The sequence below is a fragment of the Mastacembelus armatus genome, chromosome 17, assembly GCF_900324485.2.
Source record: "Mastacembelus armatus chromosome 17, fMasArm1.2, whole genome shotgun sequence".
Taxonomy (NCBI): domain Eukaryota; kingdom Metazoa; phylum Chordata; class Actinopteri; order Synbranchiformes; family Mastacembelidae; genus Mastacembelus; species Mastacembelus armatus.
In genome coordinates, this window is record NC_046649.1 from 2,867,595 (window position 1) to 2,892,860 (window position 25,266).

Below are 25,266 nucleotides of genomic sequence, written 5' to 3' on the forward strand. Positions count from 1 at the left end.
GAGCTGCTGTAACTGGCTGCCACCTAACAGGCACCATCCTAGAACAGAATTTGTTGTAAAACCAAACAATTTTTTAACAATCATTTTATTTTATCACATTCCTCATAATATATAATACATACATATACAAATTTATATGTACAATAAGTAGTTTTATTGGACCTAATGTAGATCTAATGTAGTAATATAGTCCAGCTGCTGGAGGGGGCTATTCCTGCGAATTCTGCCTGTGGATTTTTGTTTTTTTATTTTTAATTTAATAAAAATAATAAAATTTAATAACAATTTTAATAAAAAGAGAAACTAGCCTGCACGTTTCATTTCAGTTATAGGCCTACTTTAAATGTTTACATCCCAGCACTCATTCAGATCCTGTTTCTCTTTATTATCATTGATGAACAAAATTTTGCCACTTTTCAACTCAGAAAGTTTGATAGATTTACTTGATATTTTCACAGATGCACAGATGCATCACACTGAGGAATGAGTTGCTATTACGGCTTTTGATTTAAATCATATTTCTGTGATTTTGGTGATTTAATAGTTATATTAAAGAGCAAATTTTGATTGGGCCCATAGGTAAAATTCATGGGAAATTTTCTCTATGCTGGTATGTGCTGGTTTACATGGACATACTGTAGAAAGGCTTCAGTGGTGTAGAAAATACCTTTAACTGTAGCTACAGGCCTCTCCTCATATGATGATAAATATTGTGTAGGAGTTGTAGTTTTTACAACTTCATTCATACTTTTCTAAAAATCCCAATTTGTTTGAATCTTTGTTGCAGTGTTTGAAATAATGTACACTGGGCTCTATGAAGAGAAACATTCAGTGGCTGTAGTGGTGATAAGCCAACTAAAGTAGGGAGGATGTTGAATTGGTTTTAAAAAATCATCTCTAACTGTGTTTCTCATCCTCACAGTAGAGCTATGAAAACAACAGATTCACAGAAGATGCACAGTAAGCTGCAGAGTGACACAAGTGCAAATCTACTGCTGCATTGACTGCTGTGTACACAGAGTTTGGCAGGTGGTCAATGTTATGGCTGATCGGTGTGTTGTGTCAGTGTAAATGATGTGTTTCTCTGCTTTGTGGGAAATGGCCGGAAGGAGGCGCTCTAAGTGTTACCTTTAAATTCTTAAGAAGGACATGCATTAAGATTTCCAAGCATGTAATACTGGCAACAAATACATTCATTTATGAACTGTATTTCAGTTTGGCCACATTTCATTGGCAAAGAAAATTGTTAAATATATTTATTGTATTTATGTAGTGATGGTGATTTTTATAATCTATTATGTTCAATTTTCCAAAACTTCTTATGTTCACATCACCATGATAAAAACTGCTATAAAAAATAATAGTCCCCATACTCAGAGATCCTTGCTGTGTGGCTCAAAATGTTGGTAACCTACTAATTATGGTAACTCGGAACTAATTTTCTGTTCTGTGGCAGACCCAAATCTGGGCAATGTTTTCCGTTACACTTGATACATTCGATAATATTGTGTTTTTCTCCTCACATTGTGATGTCCTCTATGAGACATACATGTTTTATTGTTTGTGGGACATGTGTAAAGGGTCTTGGAGTAGGACCAAATACAGCAAAAGTAGTAGTCAATACATGATAAGTAGCTTATCCCTGATTGTTACTGTCATGTTTTTTAGGACACACGCAAGTAAACACTGAGAGTCAGTTTACACAGAGGTTTATTAACAACTCAGGGAAAAACAAGCAGGGAAAGATACACTGTGAAAAGAAACACAATACCGTACACACAGAAGTTCAGACACAAGGGATCCACAAGAATCCATGAACACTCATCTAATCCAAACATAGAGGACAGGTTAACAAGACACACCTGGAAACAATCAAATGCTAATGAACAAAAGCAAAGCTACAACAAACAAGAGACACACTAGGAACAGGAAATGCTTTAAAATAAAAGACATAAAACAGGAAATAGGGATTGCGACAGTAACTCAATCTTCATATTTCTTACAGGTAAGCTGACTGTACTCAACACTATGCTAACAGTAGTATGTTTTAGCAGAGCGATACTCTGGTTCTTTGAATTGGAAGACATCTGATCCTGTGTTATCAACTTGGGGCATTTCCTTCAGGACATGCAGATTCGTTTGGTTTGGTCTCTGACTCAATCTCTGTTCCCCACAAGCTGTCTCCTATCCATTTTATGTAGGCTATTGTTCAAGACATAGTAGGCTAGTATCTTTTAAATCATCATATGTCATATCAACCCATTCAATAGAGCATCTTCCACCTAACATCATACGTTTTTAAAAACCTTGTTACTGTATATTCTTTCCAGTCTCGAACATGTCAAACTGTCTCTGCAAAGTTAAATTAAATAATTTGATTATAACTGCTAATAGCTGTCACAGGCAACCACTTTAATACCACCCAGCTGGGAGGTAACTACACTATGCAGTTAAAATATATATTGTGTAATTGACACTGATTTTTACAGTAGCTATATTTGCAATTGACAGTAGCAGCAGTAAAATTATCTACTTAACAGTGAAGTAAAACAATTGAACTGGTGGTAAATACCTACATCTAATCAACAGGCTGTTCACTTCACTAGAGCTCTGAGATCTTCTGGTGTTATCAATGGAAAAACTACATCATAGTAAACAAAGCATAGCCAGCATGAATACAACCTGAATGATTGAAGGTGACTCTAAAGGGGAGATATAATTTAGACGCTGCAAACATGGTGGCTACCTGCATCACTTCTTTTTAATAAATGTTTAATTTCAAAATCTTCTTTCTGTTTTGCCCTTCAGGCCACATCAGGATTTGATGTATTTGTGCCTTTAGATTAGCAGCTGGTAGGCCAGTTCTCACCTGTTTCATTGCTGGGAGCAAGGATTATGTTTTTCTCAAATAATTTAAGTGCCGTTTTTTTTAGACATACAGATACGCTGTCGGTTGTTTTTAGTCATCTCATCCTGTCCTGCCATTACTTTGTGAGTCGGGACCCCGGGCCCCTCTGGCATAGGGCCTCAATTTCCCAGACTACATCGCTTCATGTGCATCCGCCATATTGCTTTCGACTAAACGCGCTGGCAGGATCGGCTCTTCAACTGAAAATGTAAGTAGAGAAACAATCATATTTATATAGTCTGCGAATATTTTGCTTTATTTCTGCATAAGTGTCTCACTGGCCGTCCAAATATTAGAGTGCAACTGTTTCAATGCTGGAAATAAGGTTCGCAAAGCATTTAGACTACCTAGGCTTCAAGACATTGGTTCGTCGGCTCTTTCTGTTGTTGTTTTCTGTCAGCGGCAAATTACATTCACGACCCCCTCTAAATATTTCAGATATTAGCTTTTGTGTCATTAACGTTACAATTTAAATAGACAACATCTAAGTGTTGCGGACGTATATACATGTTTTATGATCTGTCGGCTACATGCATGCCATATCTTCAGCGTATGTTACCTCTAATGTTGGCGTTTCGAAGAATAGCTAGCTCTGTGGTGGGTAGTTAGCATGGACGTGTTAGCCGAGCCCCAGAGGTTTTTATACGAAATCTGTGCGAGAGGTTTGTGTAGGAGTAGCGGTGGGTTACCTAACCCTAATAAGATTGTCAAATGTCAATGTTTTGTTCTAGCAAAATAAACTACACAAGACCGCAAGCCACAAACACACGTATCTAAACTGAATCAGCAGTGGTAATACCTAAGGTTTTGTTTATTAATAACCGTGGTCCAGAAAACGTATAAACCGCCGTGGCGATGTTTCAAACTGTTAGTGTTTTCTTTACGTTCAGCATATGTTAAAAGATCCATTAGCTTGCCTTTAGCCAACGTGTGTGTTTAATCTAGACCACCCCTACTTTCACCTCTTGTCTGTCACGTGTATGGTCACAGAAACTCAGCAGTCAGAGTAGATATGAATAACTCACATTCAGCTTTCTAAAGGTGGTCAGATAACACAGACTGGCCATAGGACGAATAATTTTTGGGAAAACAACTTTCTACCTCTTCTTAGCTTAAAACCTAATAGGACCCATATTTAGTCCTGAGTGTTAATTAGTGTCAGGTGGATAATGCTGCAAAATAACGAACTTTTTATGATTTAAGTGGAGTTGCACTTAACTCAAATCGTGACCTAAAATGTCTGTTAACTTAAGAGTTTTATATGAAAATTCCCTTTTTGATGATTCCTGACTAAATCAGACTAAATCTGAAACACCCCAGACCTTCAGCAGGTCAGAGGAGCATCAGTTATTGCTTTTGGTAACCTACATCAACAGACATGCTGTAGACATCCCATCATTTTTTAGTAGCTATCCAGATAGGAAAGTAGATTGGTAAGAAATGCTTAGGACAGAAAAAACACTTACTTTTGTGGTGTAATTTATAATTTTCTCCCAGATGTGTAAACAAATGTATGTTTATTAGAGCATGACATTTAAAGTAGAATAATTGCAAACTCTATTTAAGTCTTAAATCTAAGCAAATAGAAGTGTGTTTGGAAAGTAGCCCTACTCTAAAACCACCATGTACAAATGCTGATGAGGAAACATAAGCAACACCAAATGCAGATGTTCTGACCTTCTTGAGTGTATTCTCTGTTAGAATATGAATGACATGGCTAGGTGTGAACTTCTCTCTTCCCTTTGAATAATATATGTGTGTAAATTACTAGTATTTAATTGGTTATAAATATCTACTGTTTCCTATAGCTATACTAATGTTAATGTTATTGAGATGCTTTCCAACTGAGTTATTGAGTTTTTTATCAGTCCACAATGCTGTGAACATTTTGGCCAGTTTTAAGTCAGTTACTGCAAAGCAATTTTTGTTCAGCTCATTCTAAGTATTTTTTAAAATGGCCTTAAAATGCATGAATTCTAACGGTAAGTCTCCATGTTTTGGCAAAACTACAGTAGTGTAAGAATATAAGCATAGGGTCCTGTGTAATTTCTGCTTAACCTAAATATCTTGTATGAAACAAAACAAAATAAGCAAAAACTCACACTTAAGGAAAGCCTTAAGACCTACTATTAACCTCTGTAGAAATTGACTGACTTTGTTGTCAACGTCAACTCCATGTTGTGTGGGGAAAGCCAAGTTCTATTCTGCTAAGGTTGTCCAAAACAATTTATTTTTGTGTTGCAGTGTTGCAGTGATGACTCAGACAGTTCAGACCAATGGGGTTCAACCCCTTAGTAAGACCTGGGAACTGAGTCTGTATGAGCTACAGAGAACTCCACAGGTAAGAATTCATACCACATCAGTCCATTTACAGACTATAACATTTGTTCTTATGCTCTTTCTTTCTTTTTAAAAAAAATTTACCACTCATATGTTATGTTTCTTGTGTAGATCTTTAAAATTGTTTTTCACAACTCTATGGTACTGTCTCACATTTAAATCAATTCCTATCATTTTTCATAGTAAAATTGCTACTGAAAATAAAACACTAAGGTGTGCAATACTAAAAACTATGACTTTTCTGTTGTCATGGTTGTGGAATTTTTAGCACCTACAAACATCAGTCACACAGGAACTATACTGAGTCAGTTGTGTACCACTCCACAGATCAGTGTATTTATGTATTGATGTGCACTAATCTACATCTTGATCTGTCTCGGATCGGCAAAGGAGGCTATAACAGATGGACTCGAGATAGCAGTGTCACCCAGGTCCTTGCACAGCGAACTAATGTGTCCCATCTGTCTGGACATGTTGAAGAACACAATGACAACCAAAGAATGTCTGCATCGATTCTGCGCTGATTGTATTATCACAGCTTTAAGATCTGGGTGAGTTTTTAACCTTATAGTAGTAACCAGGAAAACCCCCTCTCCCATCGCCATAGGAACACCATTCCCACTGGCTCATTTAGTCACAGTTGCTGAGGATAAGTAATGGAGACTTCTGAGGGTAGGGAGAGTGTCAGGTGTGGTCTCAATAATCAGAAAAAGCTGTCACTCAAAGACTGAAGCTGATGAAATTACAGCGCATGAGGTATGTGCAAACATGAACTGTTTGACACAGCATTATTGGTAAAAAGATAAGTTCACATTTTTGTCATAAAACAGTACTCTCATGCTGTCGACTGCTTGAATTGTCCATTTTCTGTTTTAAATGTTTTCATCTGTGACACAGATTTACCAAACAGCAGGCAGTTTCACGGTCCATATTTTAATTATATATATTTATAACAAAGACATAATAAAGACCCTGTTATCTGAACATCAGTCACCCTCCCTGCCAAGCATGAGGGACTTAAAAGAAAGCTGTCAGCATTGCACGCCATCATCACCTGACGCCCGAGTGTCAAATGAAGACGGAGTTCACAAATGAGTCCATTCCTTTGTGCCCATTTTGACAACAAAGATACTCCTCAACACAATTCAGCATTTGAATTGACAGAATGACATCACTTACATCTCTGTGTATTCCTAGCTACCATTATCAGTCATTATTATTGTGTATGTTAATACAGTGGAGATCATCGAAACAAATGCTGCTTACATAGGCACTGCTCCCTAGTCAGAGGCCTTCTTATTGCTTTCAACAGTGACATTTGTTCTAATTCAGTTTTGACATTAAACTCTCAAAAGTCAATGGAGAAATGTTTGTGTAGATTAGTTATGCATTGTCTTGCAAAGTGAACTTTAAAGTGCCCACATGTAGCCTCAGGCACCTCTGCGTATTCAGGTTTGACTGGATCTATTTTTTTCTAAGTTTGTTTTAAGTGAAATGTCTTGTGTTAAGATTACAGTATGCTCTGGACACCAAGCTAGTGCTAGTTTCAGACTCGAGAGAAAATCACTCAGGTCCTCCCACCCCTCCCTGTTCCTCTCCTGTTATGCTTAATGCAACCCTTTAACTACATCTTCATTGCAACCTCAGCTGATGCAGGAATTGGGAGCTTCCTAACCTGTGAGTGAGCCATAGTGATGTATTCCTGCAGCTAATACTTCACTGCTGTTAGGCTGTTCAGTGAGCATAGTTCACAGTAACTTTGACAGCACATCTTCATGTTAAGATGTTATGGAGCGAACTAAAATATTAGGAAACAGCTCATGTTGTAGTTTTAATAATAGCAGTTCAAATTGGTACTTCAGCACTGTTTTAATTGATGACATTGATGAATGTTTCAATATATCTCTGTTCACCATGTCTTTCCAGTAATAAAGAGTGTCCTACCTGTCGTAAAAAGCTGGTATCTAAGAGATCGCTCCGTCCAGACCCAAATTTTGATGCTCTGATTAGTAAGTAACCATGAGAAAATTCAAGGGGTTGTCATCACTTAAAACTGTCACAGTTTAGTAGTGTTTAAATGCTATGTACAATATATAGTAATCTTTTGTTTTATGCCTTTTCATCCCATTTTAGGTAAGATCTACCCCAGCCGTGATGAGTATGAAGCCCACCAGGAGAGAGTGCTGGCGCGCATTAGCAAACACAACAACCAGCAAGCCTTGTCCCACAGCATAGAGGAGGGGTTGAAAATCCAAGCCATGACCAGGTAAAGACACCAGTCACAACACACACAGGTAATGCAAACACAAAAAGTTTGTTTGTTTGGTCTAAGAAATTACATTTGCATTTGTTCTTGTTAGACTGCAGCGTGGTAAGAGGCACACAGTGGAGAATGGCAGTGGAGCTGAGGACAATGGGGACTCCTCCCATTGTAGCAACGCTTCTGTCCACAGCAACCAGGTGTGTTATTATATACATACACACTAACATGCTATATAAAATAAACAAAGCACGTGTCACGTCATGGAATCACTGTAGTGCTGTGACCATTTGGCAAAACACAATGGGATTGATGTAACAGATGATATTATTATATTTCTGTTAAGTATTAGGCTATTAGTAGGTTATTTTTCATTGATAATTAATTTTCTGAGATTATTCTAATATCATTTATGAAAGAAATAATATTTTTGTGTTTACCTTTTTACCTACAGTGGGTACGGAAAGTATTCAGACCCCTTTAAATCGTTCACTCTTTGTGTCATTGCAGCCATTTGCCAAAATCAAAAAAGTTCATTTTATTTCTCACTAATGTACACTCAGCACCCCATCTTGACAGAAAAAACCAGAAATGTAGAAATTTTTGCAAATTTATTAAAAAAGAAAAACTGAAATATCACATGGTCATAAGTATTCAGACCCTTTGCAGTGACACTCATATTTAACTCACATGCTGTCCATTTCTTCTGATCCTCCTTGAGATGGTTCTGCTCCTTCATTGGAGTCCAGCTGTGTTTAATTAAACTGATTGGACTTGATTAGGAAAGGCACACACCTGTCTATATAAGACCTTACAGCTCACAGTGCATGTCAGAGCAAATGAGAATCATGAGGTCGAAGGAACTGCCCAAGGAGCTCAGAGACAGAATTGTGGCAAGGCACAGATCTGGCCAAGGTTACAAAAGAATTTCTGCAGCACTCAAGGTTCCTAAGAGCACAGTGGCCTCCATAATCCTCAAATGGAATAAGTTTGGGACGACCAGAACTCTTCCTAGACCTGGCCGTCCAGCCAAACTGAATAATCGTGGGAGAAGAGCCTTGGTGAGAGAGGTAAAGAAGAATCCAAAGATCACTGTGGCTGAGCTCCAGAGATGCAGTAGGGAGATGGGAGAAAGTTCCACAAGGTCAACTATCACTGCAGCCCTCCACCAGTCGGGGCTTTATGGCAGAGTGGCCCGACGGAAGCCTCTCCTCAGTGCAACACACATGAAAGCCCGCACAGAGTTTGCCAAAAAACACATGAAGGACTCCCAGACTATGAGAAATAAGATTCTCTGGTCTGATGAGACCAAGATTGAACTTTTTGGCGTTAATTCTAAGCGGTATGTGTGGCGAAAACCAGGCACTGCTCATCACCTGCCCAATACAATCCCTACAGTGAAACATGGTGGTGGGAGCATCATGTTGTGGGGGTGTTTTTCAGCTGCAGGGACAGGACGACTGGTTGCAATTGAAGGAAAGATGAATGTGGCCAAGTACAGAGATATCCTGGAAGAAAACCTCTTCCAGAGTGCTCAGGACCTCAGACTGGGCCGAAGGTTCACCTTTTAACAGGACAATGACCCTAAGCACACAGCTAAAATAACAAAGGAGTGGCTTCGGAACAACTCTGTGACCGTTCTTGACTGGCCCAGCCAGAGTCCTGACCTAAACCCAATTGATCATCTCTGGAGAGACCTGAAAATGGCTGTCCACCAACGTTCACCATCCAACCTGACAGAACTGGAGAGGATCTGCAAGGAAGAATGGCAGAGGATCCCCAAATCCAGGTGTGAAAAACTTGTTGCATCATTCCCAAGAAGACTCATGGCTGTACTAGCTCAAAAGGGTGCTTCTACTCAATACTGAGCACAGGGTCTGAATACTTATGACCATGTGATATTTCAGTTTTTCTTTTTTAATAAATTTGCAAAAATTTCTACATTTCTGTTTTTTTCTGTCAAGATGGGGTGCTGAGTGTACATTAATGAGAAATAAAATGAACTTTTTTGATTTTGGCAAATGGCTGCAATGACACAAAGAGTGAAAAATTTAAAGGGGTCTGAATACTTTCCGTACCCACTGTATCTTGAACACATTTTGACAATGTCCTTTAAGCCTTACTGCTCATTTTGAATCGATATCAGTGTTGGGAAAAAAGTACATTTTCACTTTTTAGTAGCCTCTAGAGACCCTGTTATCTGCGTTTTTCTTCAGTTTTATTAATATTTAATTTTGTAACTTGTCTCGTCTAAATGGGAATTACTGAATCATTTTGTTATATGTTTCACAATTAAATAATATTTTGTCAAATTTTATTTGGCATTAGTAAATAAATATAAATGTTTAAGGGATATGAATACAAATAGTTTAACAACTAGTGTTCATACAAATACTGTCTATTTTTGTCTGCTTCCTCAGGAAGCGGGTCCAAGCATTAAGCGCACCAAGACAAGTGATGACAGTGGTTTGGACATGGATAATGCTGCTGAGAATGGGGGTGGGGACTCTGTGATTGATGGTGGTGCAAGTGAAATAGAACTGGTGTTCAGGCCACATCCCACCCTGATGGAGAAGGATGACGGTCACAACAGGTAGTGTCACACAGAAATACATTTTAAAGTTAATATAGTTAGTCTATACTAGGGCCTTTACTACATTTTGATTCGTAAACTGAGCCCACTAAAAAAATCAGTTTTAAGTACACAACCACATCTGTACCATGTCTTGTTGCTCTGTAGTCATCAGTTGTTGAGTTACACATGTTGGAATGTGTGTGCTTGTAGCATGGAGTTTGTCCCTCGCTACATTAAGACTTCTGGCAATGCCACAGTGGATCACCTATCTAAATACTTGGCTGTGCGATTGGCTCTGGAGGAGCTGAGAAGAAACACTGAGGCCAGTCCTGTTAATGTGGAGGCAGCTTCAGAGAAACAGTACACCATCTACATACCTACTGCTGGAAACCAGTTCACTGTGAGTACACACACACACGCACACACGCAGACAGCGATCATCTGTGCAGCAAAGATAGCACTGTACTCGGAATTTAATTTAATTAGAATTTTCCGGGTAAATGTAGCAAATCATCATCCTTTTGACTACTTCTAAAATACTGTAGCTTTGGAACTCCATCTATCCATCCATTTTCTGCCAATGATCTGGGCCTGGGTCATGGGGGCAGTGGTCTAAGCATAGATGCCCAGACTTCCTTCTCCCTGGTCATTTCCTCCAGCTTTTCCGGTGGAATACTGATGCATTCCCAGGCCACCCGAGAGACATAGTCCCTCCAGCATGTCCTGGGTCTTCCCTGAGGACTCCTCCCAGTGGGGCATGCCCTCCCGTTCTCCCTAGGGAGGTGTCTAGAGGGCATCCGGAACAGATGCCCGAGCCACCTCAGCTGGTTCCCTCTCAATGTGGAGGAGCGGTGGCTCTACTCCGAGCTCCTCCCTGGTGACCAAGCTCCTCACCCTATCTCTAAGGGAGTGGCCAGCCACCCTGCGGAGGAAACTCATTTTGGCCGCTTGTATTCGAGATCTTCGATCAGGGTAGGAACGTAGGTTGACTGGAGCTTCGCATTTCAACTCAGCTCCTTCTTTACCACAACAGACCGGTACATCAATCGCGTTGCTGCTGCCGTTGCACCGATCTGTCTGTCAGTCTACCGTTCCATTCTTCCCTTACTCATGAACAAAACCCTGAGATACTCTCCTCTGACCTGGAGAGTGCAAGCCCCCTTTTTCCAGTTGAGAACCATGGCCTCGAATTTGGAGGTGCTGATTTTCATCCCAGCTGCTTCACACACGGCAGCAAACCGCCCCGGTGCATACTGAATGTCCTGGCTCGATGAAGCCAGCAGGACAACATCATCTGCAAAAAGCAGAGATGCAATTGTATGGTTCCCGAACTGGACTCCCTCAGGTCCCTGACTGCATGTAGAAATTCTGCCCATAAAAATAGTGAACAGAACCGGTGACAAAGGACAGCCCTGCAGGAGTCCAACATGCACTGGGAACAGGTCTGACTTTCTGCTGGCAATGCGAACCAGACTCCTGCTCCGTTCATACAGAGACCGGACAGCCCTTAGCAAAGGGCCTTGGACCCCGGGGTCCATGCTCGAGGGACATGGTCGAATGCCTTCTCCAAGTCCACAAAGCACATGTAGACTGTTTGGGCAAACTCCCATGAACCCTCGAGCACTCTGGAGAGGGCATAGAGCTCGTCCAGTGTTTCACGACCAGGGCGAAATCCGCATTGTTCTTCTTGAATCCAAGGTTCTACTATCGGCCGAATTCTCCTCTCCATTACCCTGGCATAGACTTTCCCAGGAAGGCTGAGGAGTGTGATTCCCCCTGTGGTTGGAACGCACCCTCCGGTCCCTGTTCTTGAAAAGAGAGACCACCACGCCGGTCTGCCAGTCCAGAGGTACTGTCTCCAATCACCACGAGATGTTGCAGAGTCGTGCCAGCCAAGACAGCCCAACAACATACAGAGATACCTACACTGTACACAGTGTTGGCAGAGCATTGCTTCCCCCTCCTGAGTCGCTGGACAGTTGGCCAGAATTTCCTCGAGGCTGACTGATAGTTCTTCTCCATGGCCTCACCGAACTCCTCCCAGATGCGTGTTTTTGCCTCTGTCACTGCCTGGGCTCTTGCGCTCTTGGCCTGCCGGTACCTCTCAGGTGCCTTGGGAGTCCCATGAGCCAACCAGGCTCGATAGGACTCCTTCTTCAGCTTGACGGCATCCCTTACTTCCGGTGTCCACCACTGGGTTCGGGGATTGCCGCCCACGACAGGCACCGGAGACCTTACGACCACAGCTTTAAGTGGCCATCGTGACAATGGAAGTGGGGAACATGGTCTGTGTGAGCGTTGAAGTCCTCCAGCAGAATGACGGAGTTGGAGCACTTTCCACCACCCATCCTAGGGACTCCAAGAAGGCCGGGTACTCTGTACAACAGTAAGAGACCGATCCCCAACCTGAAAGCGCAGGGAAATGACCCTCTCATTCACCTGGGAGAACTCCAGCACATGGCAGCTCAGCTGGGGAGTTACAAGCAAGCCCACACTCGCCGGCCACCTCTCACCATGGGCAGGTCCAGAGTAGAAGAGGGTCCAGACCTCCCGGTTGTTTCTCTTCTCTATCTGGCCCTGTCATGGACTGTCCAGGATGTACCTCTGGCTTTCACTCAAAGAGAGCTAGGATAGGCTCCAGCAGATCTTCATGACCCCAGTTGGGAATAAGCCGTTATAGATGATGGATGAATGAATGAAATTATCTTTAGGGTGTGGTACATTTCAGTGTATTATTTTGATTAAGACTAGGGATGCACCGAAATGAAAATTCTTGGCTGAAACCGAAAAAGAGGAAACCAAGGCCGAAAACCGAAACACCGAGAGAAATTATGCCAATTATTAGTACCATTGCATTTATGGCTATGGCTATACTTTACTAAAAGCAAGGCATTGCAATTGCGTAAATTAATATTAAAGTTTCAAAGAATAAATCAATTACAAATTATGCAAATATTTATTTAGCACATTGCAACAATGCAGTGAAGTAGCGATCGGAATGTTTGGATTTCAGGTGATAAATTAAACCCGACGTGGAGAAAGTCTTTGCAGATGCACCCCCTCTTGAAATTTCGGCATTACATGTTTTGCAAATCGCTGTCCGTGGGTCTTTCTCAGATACACTGAAATACGTCCACACCGCAGACATGTTGCTTCAGAGTCCGAAAATTTTCGGCCGAAAATGGCCCAAAGGTGCATTTTCAGTTTTCGGCCGAAAATTTTCGGTGGCCGAATATTCGGTGCATCCCTAATTAAGACCCAGTATAATGCAGTAGAGGATGTTTTCTAACTTCTTTCGTATAGAAGTTCAGTGTCTTTATTTAATTTGCAATTAATGTTACAATTGGCAATTCAATATGCAATATGGCGTGTGTTAAAGTTATCTTAGTACCATTAGCTTGTTAGCTAGGTAGTGATCTGATTATCTGCAAACATTACCTGCAAGACAGGTTCTGCTCTTTAAATTAACAGTACTGCTAAGGTTAAATCTGCATGTAACTTTATATCTGAACCTCAACCAGCTGTTGGTGTGTGTGCACTCTCCTGCAGACAGCATAGCTGTATCTAAAACATTAATTTTAATTATTTAACCTACCCAGAGTCTAACTCGCTCCATGAGGCTCTGTGCCAGCAGATGATAACTTGATGGTAATTTTAGAGAGTGGGAAACCTGCTCGATGTTTCATCTGTTAACTCTGTCTGCAGGTTCTAAATGGCTCCTTCTCTCTGGAGCTGGTCAGTGAAAAGTACTGGAAGGTGAACAAGCCCATGGAGCTCTACTTTGCCCCTACTAAAGAACACAAGTAGACATAACACACAGACATGCATACGCACACAAATACATACACACTCACCAGTAGGAAGTAAACAGATGGACTTGGCTACACCTACACATACATGAAACAAGAAGAGAGGAATGTGTATGTCTGAAGGAGATGACAGGGGTTGGTGAAACCCTTAAAAGGACTCTTGTAAAAAGAAAAAAACTTGTTTTATATTCTCTGTATCTTTCTGTGTATTTCTATCATTCTTTCAGTAGAAGGTAGCAGATCAGCACAGCAGCCAGCAGATAAATCAGAGATAATGGACAGCCAACAGTGACTATAGATTCTCTCGAACTCAGAAAACCAGGCTCAATTTCCAGTCTGAATTAGGTGTGTGCCATTTAACATGTAAAGAACATGTATTATACTGTACTGATTTTCAGCAAAGGCCCATTTCCCACTGTGTCCACCCCAAAGGAAAGAGAAATGTGGTGAAGTTGTCAACCCTAAACAGAAATCACTGTTGGACACATGTGCGGGCAGTTTGATTTAGAGCTTCAGAGACCACTTATGTGGACCATACTGTTAAAGTAGAATTTCTTCTACAACTTACAAATTACAAAACACCATTAAGTAACGCAGAACATACTATCCAGCTCCAACATTAACACTCATGAACATAAACACATAGATACCATAGGGGAATATGCTGCTCAACTGTACATGCCCATGTAAGACAAATTTGGCATTTATCAGAGCATAGAAAGGTTATAATGTGTCTAATTTTTTGTCCACTGTAAACCTAAACATCACTGTTGAATAGTTCACATCGAAAATTTAAATGCCTCAGAAACTGGTAGTGTCTTTCTTGGATCATGTGGCTGACAAAATGGACTGGATTAGAGGTTTAGATTAGTCTTTGCTTCTAAACAAATTGCTCTTAATTGATCAGTCAGACACTGATTGCAGCCAAGGTTTTATTAGACCCATATGGTACATATGATGTTATCACATAGTGTATAGGAGCCTATGAAAAAGCAGGTGTTAAACTGTATGTTTGAATAGTAATTGGTAAAAAGTGTGTTCACACTAAGGAATATAATTTTTTTTGACCAGCAAGGGGTAAGCATATTCATTGTCTATATAAATATATGAAGCTGCAGAGATTGAATCAGACAATTTGTTTTGTTAGATTTGTTTTCCTTATGACAATGTTCCAAGTGTTCCTCTTATCCATTTTTGACATGTCTCTGTTGTCTTTCAAATAAAACCAGTGAATGGTGAAGGTTTGAATGGCCATGCAACTGAATCAGTCTAATAGGTAACAAGGGAGAGCACCAAATGAATGTAGCTCTGATGACTGACAACAGTGCTAACAGTGTGAACAGCTGTGCTCCAGCTTCTCCGACAGCAGGGTTTCTACTGCTGTGCTTGGAGCGGTGTTAAGTGTATACTAGAAGAAGCTTCTCTCAGACCCATTTGGAAAACCTGGATTGGGAGTCCCTGGCAGGATCTCATAGCTGTTGTCTTGATCTGTTACCTGTAGAAACAAACTCTGAAATCTGTGGCTGTCCTTTTTATAAATGTCTTTTGTAAAATGGAAAGGAAGGAATGTGTGTGTGTGTGTGTGTGTGTGAGAGAGAAAGAGAGAGTGAGAGAGAGAGATTGGGTGACGATGGGAGAGTGTTTTTGCAGCACCATAGACAGACCATTACAGTATTCACATGTCCTGCACTTTGCTGTTAAACCACGACTGACTCACCACTCACTGGAAGTCACTTCTAAAAGAACGGACACTAACATGATACCCAAAACTCTTCATCTGCAGACTTTAATTGTCCATGTAGCTACCAGCGGGCTCTGAATATTCCCCAAAATCAGAGCTGAGAAAAGTTGTAACACTTTTAAATGTTTGAGATTAAGATTGAGCAAATGTGAAGCCACTTGTTTTTGTACCATAACGTCCCAATATTTACCCTGTTATTTTGTTCTGTACATGATTTGGGCAGTTGTCAGGCTCTGAAAGACCTGTTGGACAAACCACTAGCATCAAACCAGGGGCAGGCTGGGCATCACAAGGCTTTTTTTTTTTTTTTACCATGGCAGAAAAATGTTGCATGAATAGGGTTAATGTTGAATATGATCTGTATGCACTGCCGTGGCCACAAGGGGGCCGATACACTAATCATGAGTGATTGGCTGAGTGTATTGGTACATCATCTAAAATGAGGCCTTGGCAGCCTGTATGTTTCAAAAATTGGATATTTTTAGTTTCACTAAGAGCTGGAAAAAATTTCCAATTTGATATTTTGCAGTAGAGTTAACATGTGACTTATTTGATTCAAGAGTACTATCACCTACAGGATTTTACATGAGGAACAGTTTGACATCCACAATCTCACAGGTGACCTGATAATCATAGGACATTATTATCACATTCGTAGATACATACTTCACTACATTTATAAAAGAATTCAGGCAGTTTATGGTTTCATTTTATAAGAATTTATTGCAATTTAATAGAAAACTTCTGCTGACCCATATTACTTATGTTAATTTGACAAAAACCATTTTTCTTTCAACTGCATCTCAGTCTTTATCAGTGTATAACATTTACTCTACTGTCCAGTTAAAAAAAAAAAAAAAAGTGGATTTTAATTTGGCATTATTTTGTCAAATTTTTTGGACAAGAAGCAAATTTCCCCACTTCATTTCTGTTGAGTTCTTGTAATACATGTTAATGTGCCAAGTCAGTGTATCCTATGTCAGTGTAAATGACTCATTCAACTCACAATGGACAGCAGAGATTGAAGAACTTTCCACCTGGTGTAGTTTTAGGACAGAGAAAACAAGGTTCCTTTTAGCAGTGGGTCAGATGTGTAAAAAAATCTGCTTGAGTCACAACTCCATGAAAACAGCTTCACTCATGTCTCATATGGTACCTGTGTGTATGATTAGCTGTGTGTGGAACCTGTATTGCATCTTTCTGTTTGGACAATAAACTGAATTTGTGTGTTCAACATAGAACACAGTGCTTTTTCCTCTTTTCTAATTTGTTACTCACAAAAAATGAGGTATTGTATCCTGGGTGGTGTGATATATTCACCTTTGGTATAAAATCAGTATTTTACACATCTCACTTCTTTAACTGGATGTTCCTAGAGAAGTTGAGAATTTGTCAAGGTAGATTTTATGCTCCTATACTAAACTACAGCAGGTTATCAATCAGCTCAAACTGTTCTTGTAGAAATTCTTCCCTTCCCAGGTTCAGCGTTTCCTGACTGGTATTTACCAGTTTATTTTAATAACTGGACACTGATAATTAATACATTGCATTCACTGTTAATCTATAACTACTAACCATAGCGTCCTTTAAGGCATTTTTATGATAATATATGACTAATCTGAGAGTACTAAAACTCACACAGCTACTGTATGTGGTTTCAGACCACGCATCTACTAATCCTGACAGCACCAAGGCTGACTCTACATGTAGCAAATTACAGAAATGAGATATTTTGAACTAATACTAACAAGACAGGAACCGACTCGGTCAAGCTCGCATTATTTTGTCTTTTATTTGAGATATAAAAAGAAATATAAGCAATGTGGAATTGGTGTAAGTAGAAAAAAATCAAAGATGTTCAGAAGTTAGAAGGTTAAAGGAAAAAACAACAAAAAAAAAACCTCCTATTCCCAGCATGCACTGGGCCAAAGGCAGGAAAATGCCCTGCACAGCTCACCAGTCTATGACAGCCTTCTTGAATACTTCAATTCAGTGGATGACTCAGAAGCTTCAGGGAGGACAAAGGAGGAGGAAAGTAGAGGAAAGATGTTACAGTGAGCCAGCAGAGGCATCAGAGCAGCTGTGAAGCAGTCTGAAAGGAGCAAGGAGCTGCTGTGGATAGGATGTGTCTGAGTGAAGGGTCTGGTGTGCCTGTTCTCACTGCACAGCTGGCAAACAGACAGTTTGAGGTGCCAGCACCTCCCTGCTTGACTGTCAGCACTTCTAAATCCCAGAGGTGTGACTGAAGATAGTGAATGCAGAAAAAAAGAGGAAAACACAGCATCAGGAAGACACTCAGCTCCAGTACAAAAATAAATGGGATTGTGTCCAAGAATCGAAAAAAGAGGAGGCCTGTCCTGTTATCAGCTCTGGTGACAGATCACTGAGTAACATCTGTTCACAGGTGGAGTCTGTTGGGTCTCAGATGATCAGACAGTCTTCCTGGCAGTCAGGACTCTGACTATAGAGCCCACCCCTCCCACTGCCAGAGCCTGAGGATGGAGACAGACAGACAGACACACATACACACAATAACTACTGCTCATCAAGCAAATTTTGACCAAGTTTTCCACACGCATGTGTTGCCTCTGCAGGGTTTCAGTAAATGTAGCTGATTCCAGAAAAAAAGAAGCAAATTGACATTTTCCTTGAACTACATGTCCTCTGCTTTTCCAATAACCCACTGCTAAAGCACTTCTTTTAAGTAAAAAAACCTGGGTGTAAATTAAACTGTAGACTCCTATTCAACTTCAGAGTTGAACAGGACTGAAAACATGGTGTGAGTCAGATTTTATACAAGTTTTCATATGTTATTAATCCACATAGTTTGTAAAGAGAGATGGGCGCTCTGAGAAGAGTATCAAGGGGTGACAGGGAAGATGAGGAAAAACAGGTGATGCCCATCAAAGAAAGTAGCACCGTTCTTGTTCGTGGGTTTGCTGTTGTTATGGCAGATAAATGTTTGTTGCTAAAAATGTAACTGCTTTACACAAAGTTACACTACCTCATGGACTCGGCTAAGCCCTGGTGACCACAACTATAAAACCCCAATAGTTAAAAAAACACTTAACTCTTGGTTTATTGACAGCACTGCTGTTATTCATTTTATTATTACCAACTACGTACCTTTTCATGCCACTGCAGGAGTACGGCACTGCTGTTGTCAGAGGGTTTCTCAAAGCCTCTGTAGATGTATTTCATCAGCAGGTCCACTCCTGCTCTGTCTAGCGATCCAACAGCCTTCTCTATGTCACTGCTCTTAAAACTGCTCAGCACTTTGACCACCAGCACCTCTGCTCGCTCCTACACAGACACACACACAGACACACAGAGACACACACACACACACCAGAGGTTAATGACTCAGCTTTATCTGCTGAATTTTAACAACCACATAAAATCCATCACTAAATCTTCCTAATACCACCTGAAAAACATTGCTAGAATAAAAGGTTTTCTGCCTAAACAAGATGCAGAAAAACTTGTTCATGCATTTATCTTCAGTAGGTTAGATTATTGTAATGGCTTGTTCACAGGTCTTAGCAAAAAGTCAATCAGGCAGATGCAGCTAATCCAGAATGCTGCTGCCAGAGTCCTTACAAACACCAGGAAACTGGACCATATCACACCAGTTCTTAGATCACTACACTGGCTTCCCGTTAGTCAAAGGATAGATTTTAAAATCTTATTGCTAGTTTATTAAGCACTAAATGGTTATGGACCAAAATATATTCAAGATGTATTAGTTCCCTATGAGGTTTCCAGACCCCTCAGGTCATCTGGGACAGGTCTACTGTGTATTCCCAGAACCAGAACCAAACAAAGTGAAGCAGCATTCAGTCACTGTGCTCCTCACTTGTGGAACAAACTTCCTGAACACCTGAGGTCTGCTCAAACTGTCAGCTCATTCAAATCAGGACTGAAAACTCTGTTGTTTACTACTGCCTTCAAATAATTGTTCATCCTTGTTTTCTTAATGTGCTTTTATGTCTTATTTTAATTAAAATTTATTTTATTTTAAATGTCTTTGTTTTTAAATGCTCTTTTCTATGCTTTTAATGTAATTATATGCCTTGTAAAGCACTTTGAATTGCCTAGTGTATGAATGGTGCTATACAAACACATTTGCCTTTGCTGAAGCTGATGAACTGCTAATTGGAGAACCAAAAGGCAGTCCAGGACCATCCAGGATATTTTACACATGCAACATTCATCCAATTTAAAAGGGGAGCTTAGAGAAGGTGAAATGTATGAAAACAGAAGTGACAGACATCTGTACATTAATTATAATTAACAGCAGAATCTTAAATGCTGCTGGAATATGTAAACAGGTAAAAAAAGTAGATCTTATAACTTTGCAACCAACCTGCAAAAACTAAAAGCCTGCTTGAGTAACACCCAAGTAACAAGATAGTTAAAGGTGTAATATGTAAACCCCGTCTGTAGGAACCAGGGGCAGTACGGTGGACATTCCCTGTCTGGAGCCAGTGTCTGGTTTGTCTGTTCTGGGCTGTAGAAACATGAAAGTAGACCCCCTCCCTATGTAGATTGAAATGCTCATTGCATGATTAACAAAATGCAATGATTGGTATTTTCTGGTGAGTACACAATAAGGGCAACATATTGGCAAACTATTATTAAATTTCTACTATATTCCTCTAAATGTTATACATTGAACCTTTAATTTGCATCTAATTTTGCTTTGAGTTATGTTGTTAAAAGTCAGTTCAGGACACAGTTCCTCATTATTTCTTCTGCACTTCCTCCTTTTGCTCACGCACACAGCTATTAAAAGCTGGATGAGAACATGCTTAAAGCACTGTGCAGAGTAAAGGTATTGATACAGTATCAAGTGACAGTAACTTTTGCAGAACTGATTTTCTTCCACCTGCTGACTGGTCTGTGTTTATTTTAATAGTGTGTCGGCAATCAGGCACCAACACCAAAGACATTCTGCTCCTGATACCATCACAATGAACTTCCAAGAGAATACAACTGATACAAAGACACTGGTACTATGTCAGACAGCTGCTTAATCCTTCAGATAATTTCACTAATGAATGACAAGAGGGATGAGAATATTACAGATCAAAGGGGAGAGGGGGTTTTCTCTACTGACATCCTCTGAGATCATTACTGCAGTTACAGTACATAATACCACTTTGCAAAGACACACACTGGTACCTTGGCGTTCTGGTTCTTGGTGTTGACTGGAGGGTTCTTCAGCACAGCATGAAGAGCTGCATTCATGTTCCCCTTGCAAAACAACAGTCAAGGACTATGTGGTTTCACATGATAGACATCTATATACATTTCCAGAAGGACATGAGAAAAAGTATTTGTCACAGTGCACTACGGTCACAAAATGTGGACTTGTGTTATGCTACTCATGGTGTTAAGTTACTGTTAATCAAATTTTCCAGCTCTTCTGATTTTTTGCAATTAGGTGCGTAGGTAAGAGAAGGGATAAAGATTAACAGCAGCAACAGCATTTCAACACGACAGCCAGCAGCTTGAGTTGTAACATAAAGGCATAAAAACAATATGATTTTAGAAATAAAGGCATGGGTCTAATAATAGTCCATCTTGAATATAGGCCTGGTTCCTTGGTTTAAGGTGTTGACAATGTTTAAAATGTCTGGTACTTGGCTGGGAGCTAATGCTTCATTTTCAATATATTTCTGGATCTAGTGTTCTCTTCCTTAAAGCCGTATCAAGGCTAATCAGTGGTGAGGGTATTATTCAGATCCTGGAAAAAAGGGTCAAGCTACTCTACACAGATGGCCTAATTACAATATAAGATGCTGCATTAAACATTTTCATTGTGAAAGTATGAATATTATGCAGAGTGATCCCTTGTATTGCAGTATTAACACTGACTCACTGGGAATGGGCAGGAATTCAGTGCAGCTGGTTGAGCAGGAACCATTTGCATATCTTGTGCAGTCCAACTCATATGAATGCATCGCTTTTTCCTAACTGTGTCATCTGACAAGTATGTGAGTATGGACGTGTTCATGTACACGTCCATAAACTACTTCATTTCTACTGCTGCTGCTGCTGAATATTGGTAAGACACAGTGTCAGCGCACTGGAGCGACCGCACCCTCCTGTCTGCTGCCACCCGGAAGCCGCACTGACAGTGCCGCACTCGGTCCCGTTCACATGCCGCCGAACTGCAGCACGACATAAATACCTGGACCTGAGTCCACAGCCCTGCTCCAACCTGCGCAGCTGAGCCCGCTGTCACAGCACAAAGGATATTGCCTGAGCAGGGAGTCTACTTCTGCCTCGTCCGGGCCACCCTGGTTCTCTCCTCCGTCTTCCTCGTCCACAAACTTATTCTCGTCGTATTCATCTACGTCTACTTTCCTGAAGCGAGCGGAGGCTGTATTTTTAGACATATTGAACACACTAATGAGGTCTGAGCAGATACTTACAGCCGAACTGTCCAGTTAGCAATCCTACCGCTTCCCTACTTCTTCACTTCCGCTTCTTTTTCTTCTTCACTCACTGTTTTGGCGGTTGATAAACTAGGGTTCAGATACCTCACCGCCACCTACTGGACTGGAGTGCGCACTACAAGATTAATTAAAAAAAAACAAAAAACAATTGTCCTCCACAGGCTGTAGCCTAAAGACAGAGGTTAAGCATGACATGGCTCTTATGTCTTTGAGTCAGTGGGGATTGACATTAGATAAAGCAGAGGTCTATCTGCTCAGTGAGATGTGCAATTACTGTGTCCATTGGTGTGAGAACCATAAATATTCTCCTGAATGACTGTGCTGCCACAGTCTTTGAACTACACTTCATCAATAAATAGAGGTTTAGAATTTGCAATTTATATCACTGGCCAAGAAGGCACAGCAGCATCTCTACTTCCTCCGCAAACCGAGAAGAGCCGAAGCCCCGGCAACCATCATGTGCACCTTCTACAAAGGCACCATCGAGAGCATCCTGACCAGCTGCATCACGATGTGGCACGGCTCATGCACAAGTCAGTCCAACAAGCCATAGTAAAAGCAGCTGAGAAGATCATGGGTGTCTCTCTCCCCTCCCTCCAGGACACCTACAACACACGTCTCACCCTCAACTGGGCGATCCCACCCGTCCATCACCCACCTTCTTTAGTCTGCTGCCATCAGGAAGGTGACTGAGGAGTCTCCAGGCCTGGACCAGCAGACTGAAGGTTAGCTTCATCCACCAGGCTGTCAGAAAGCTGAGCCCCCTGCCCCCTTCTGCCCCCTGCACGCACAAACTCTGACCTCTAACATCCCCTTTCCCCCTTGTTTTATTGCTTAATGACTTTGCAAAGTATTCATCATGGACCTTTGCCCAGATGAGAACACCACATAACTGCTGCTGCAAAAAAAAAATTCTGGCACTTTGCTGGCACTCAAAAAGGCTTACTTTCTCACATTGGATTAACACTTTTCGCTGTATCATACATCATATGAATTTATGTCCATGGTGAGCAACAGGCTGTCAGTGGATAGCAAGTTTATGATATGTAAATGATATGTAAACCAAGGTCTCATAGCCCCTCCTCTTTAGCTTTCCTTTGACTTAAAGAACTGCACCATTCCCCTCAGCAGCTGAATATAACAGTGAACAGTGGTTTTGGTACAGCTTATTTAATAATGAACTGGTAAATTTTACTGTGTATTAGCTTAAAACCTCATGTGAGTATAAGAGTTTCAGAATCTGTACCAAAAATTGTACCAAAACTATTTCACCCACAATGCTTTTCAACCAAAAGTTACTAACTGAACAATTACTGTATTGTCTCACCCCTCGACCAAACCAGAAAATATATACCCCCACCCCCCACTCCAATCCGTGGCAAGTAACTTTAACACAGTTTGTAGCTACATTTGGCATGACAAGAAATACCTAACACAAGAATATCTATACTATCTATATCTATATTGAACTATTATTTCATTTCAAAGTCTGATCTGGTATTATTAAAGTGGGTAAACATTGATTGCATTCGATATGCAAACAGATTGAATGTTACTTAAAGACGAGAACATCTCTGTTTATGTAAATTCTAAATGTACTGTTCGGTGGTTAAATGGCCTTCATTTATATAGTTCTTTTCTGCCTTAACAAGTGCTTGCAGTTGTTGTGAAGGTAGTCTATACTGTATATCCCAGACAGGTATTGATGGTTTCCTCCTATCTATTGTCTTGGCTTGATTTAAATTGGTTTGACATATTTCTCTAAAATAACTATGTAATATGTGATTAAAAGCCTTGGGAAAAGTCAGTGAAATGTTTATTTCCAGCTGTTAAGGCCATTTACCTACATTGCACTTTTCTTGTCTCTACTCTTCTATCTCGCTAGAAGGAAACTCTTCTGATTTCCTTGGCTGTGATTCCCATTCACAGTCTAAAAGTTATATCCAAGTAATTTTCCCCACATCGCCTTACCAGTATGATAATATAAATGTTATCAAGCCTGCATTTAGACATTATGACCAATAGAGGTCAGAAAAACAGAGCCAGAAAACAAAATGAACTGAGCAAAAAAAAAAAAAAAACATTACATCAACCTACCAGGTAACTTTTCCACATAACAAAGAGCTCTCAGTGTCAGATGTCAGAAAGTTTTCTTTGACTTTTAATTGCTTGTGACAACGTTTTAAATTAGAACAGCTGGGTAGTGAAAGTGAACAAAAAAGTTATTAAATAGCCTTCAGCAACCTGCAACATGTGAGTGCATTTGCAATGTATACTACCTGCATGTTGCCACAAACTGAAACTAGAATTTACAGAGAAGGTACCTCCCCTTTCTCTTGATCTTTGCTGAGATGTTTCTACACCTTGACTGGAGTCCATCTGTGGTAAATCAAATTGACTGGACATGATTTGGAAAGACACCCACCTCTCTATAGAAGGCCTCACAGCTGGTAATGTATTTCAGAGCAAAAACCAAGCCATGAGGTCAAAGGAACTGCCTGCAGAGCTCAGAGACAGGATTGTTGACAGGCACAGAGCTGGGGAAGGCTACAATAAAAAAAAACCTGCTGCACTGAAGCTTCCCAGGAGCACAGTGGCCTCAATAACACTCAGATGGAAGAAGTTTGGCATAACCAGGACTCTTCCAAGAGCTGGTCGCCCTGCCAAACTGAGCAATCATAGGAGAAGGGCCTTAGTAAGAGAGTGGACCAAGAACCTGATGGTCACTTTGACTGAGCTCCAGAGATCCTGTGTGGAGACGGGACGAAGTTTCAGAAGGATAACCATCACTGCAGCCTCCACCGATCTGGGCTTTATGGCAGAGTGACTAGATGGAAGCTTCTCCTCAGTGCAAAACACAGAGAATCGTGAGGAACACGATTCTCTGGTCTAATGAAATCAAGACTGAACTGTTTGGCCTCAATTCTAAACTTTATGACTAAAGGAAACCAGACAGCTCTCATCAGCATCACAGTACCATCCCAACAGTGAAGCAATGTGGTGGAAGCATCATGCTGTGGTGGTGTTTTTTAGCAGCAGGGACTGGCAGACTGGTCAGGGTTGAGGAAAAGCTGAATGTAGCAAAATACAGAGATATCGTCAATGAGGGCCAGTGTTCAGGACCTCAGACTGGACCGAAGGTCGAACAATGAGCCTAAGCACACAGCTT

The 25,266-nt window shown here is 40.7% G+C and overlaps 2 protein-coding genes across 2 annotated transcripts; one reads left to right on the forward strand and one right to left on the reverse strand.

The window, feature by feature from the left end:
• Positions 1-2,218: 2,218 nt before the first annotated feature.
• On the forward strand, positions 2,219-16,902 carry rnf2 (ring finger protein 2). The gene is made up of 9 exons (XM_026313029.1): positions 2,219-3,116; positions 5,153-5,249; positions 5,639-5,799; positions 7,175-7,257; positions 7,382-7,514; positions 7,609-7,708; positions 9,929-10,101; positions 10,294-10,483; positions 13,789-16,902. Exons 1-9 carry the CDS (start codon positions 2,896-2,898, stop codon positions 13,888-13,890), a joined length of 1,260 nt encoding a protein of 419 aa, XP_026168814.1. The 5' UTR covers positions 2,219-2,895; the 3' UTR covers positions 13,891-16,902.
• A 503-nt stretch (positions 16,903-17,405) lies between these two features.
• On the reverse strand, positions 17,406-22,146 carry LOC113133953 (actin-related protein 2/3 complex subunit 5-like). Its single transcript, XM_026313033.2, has 4 exons — positions 21,898-22,146; positions 20,818-20,890; positions 18,760-18,936; positions 17,406-18,125 (listed from the first exon to the last, which is right to left on the reverse strand). The coding sequence occupies exons 1-4, from the start codon at positions 22,035-22,037 to the stop codon at positions 18,063-18,065; spliced, it is 453 nt and encodes a 150-aa protein (XP_026168818.1). The 5' UTR covers positions 22,038-22,146; the 3' UTR covers positions 17,406-18,062.
• Between the last annotated feature and the right edge of the window lie 3,120 nt (positions 22,147-25,266).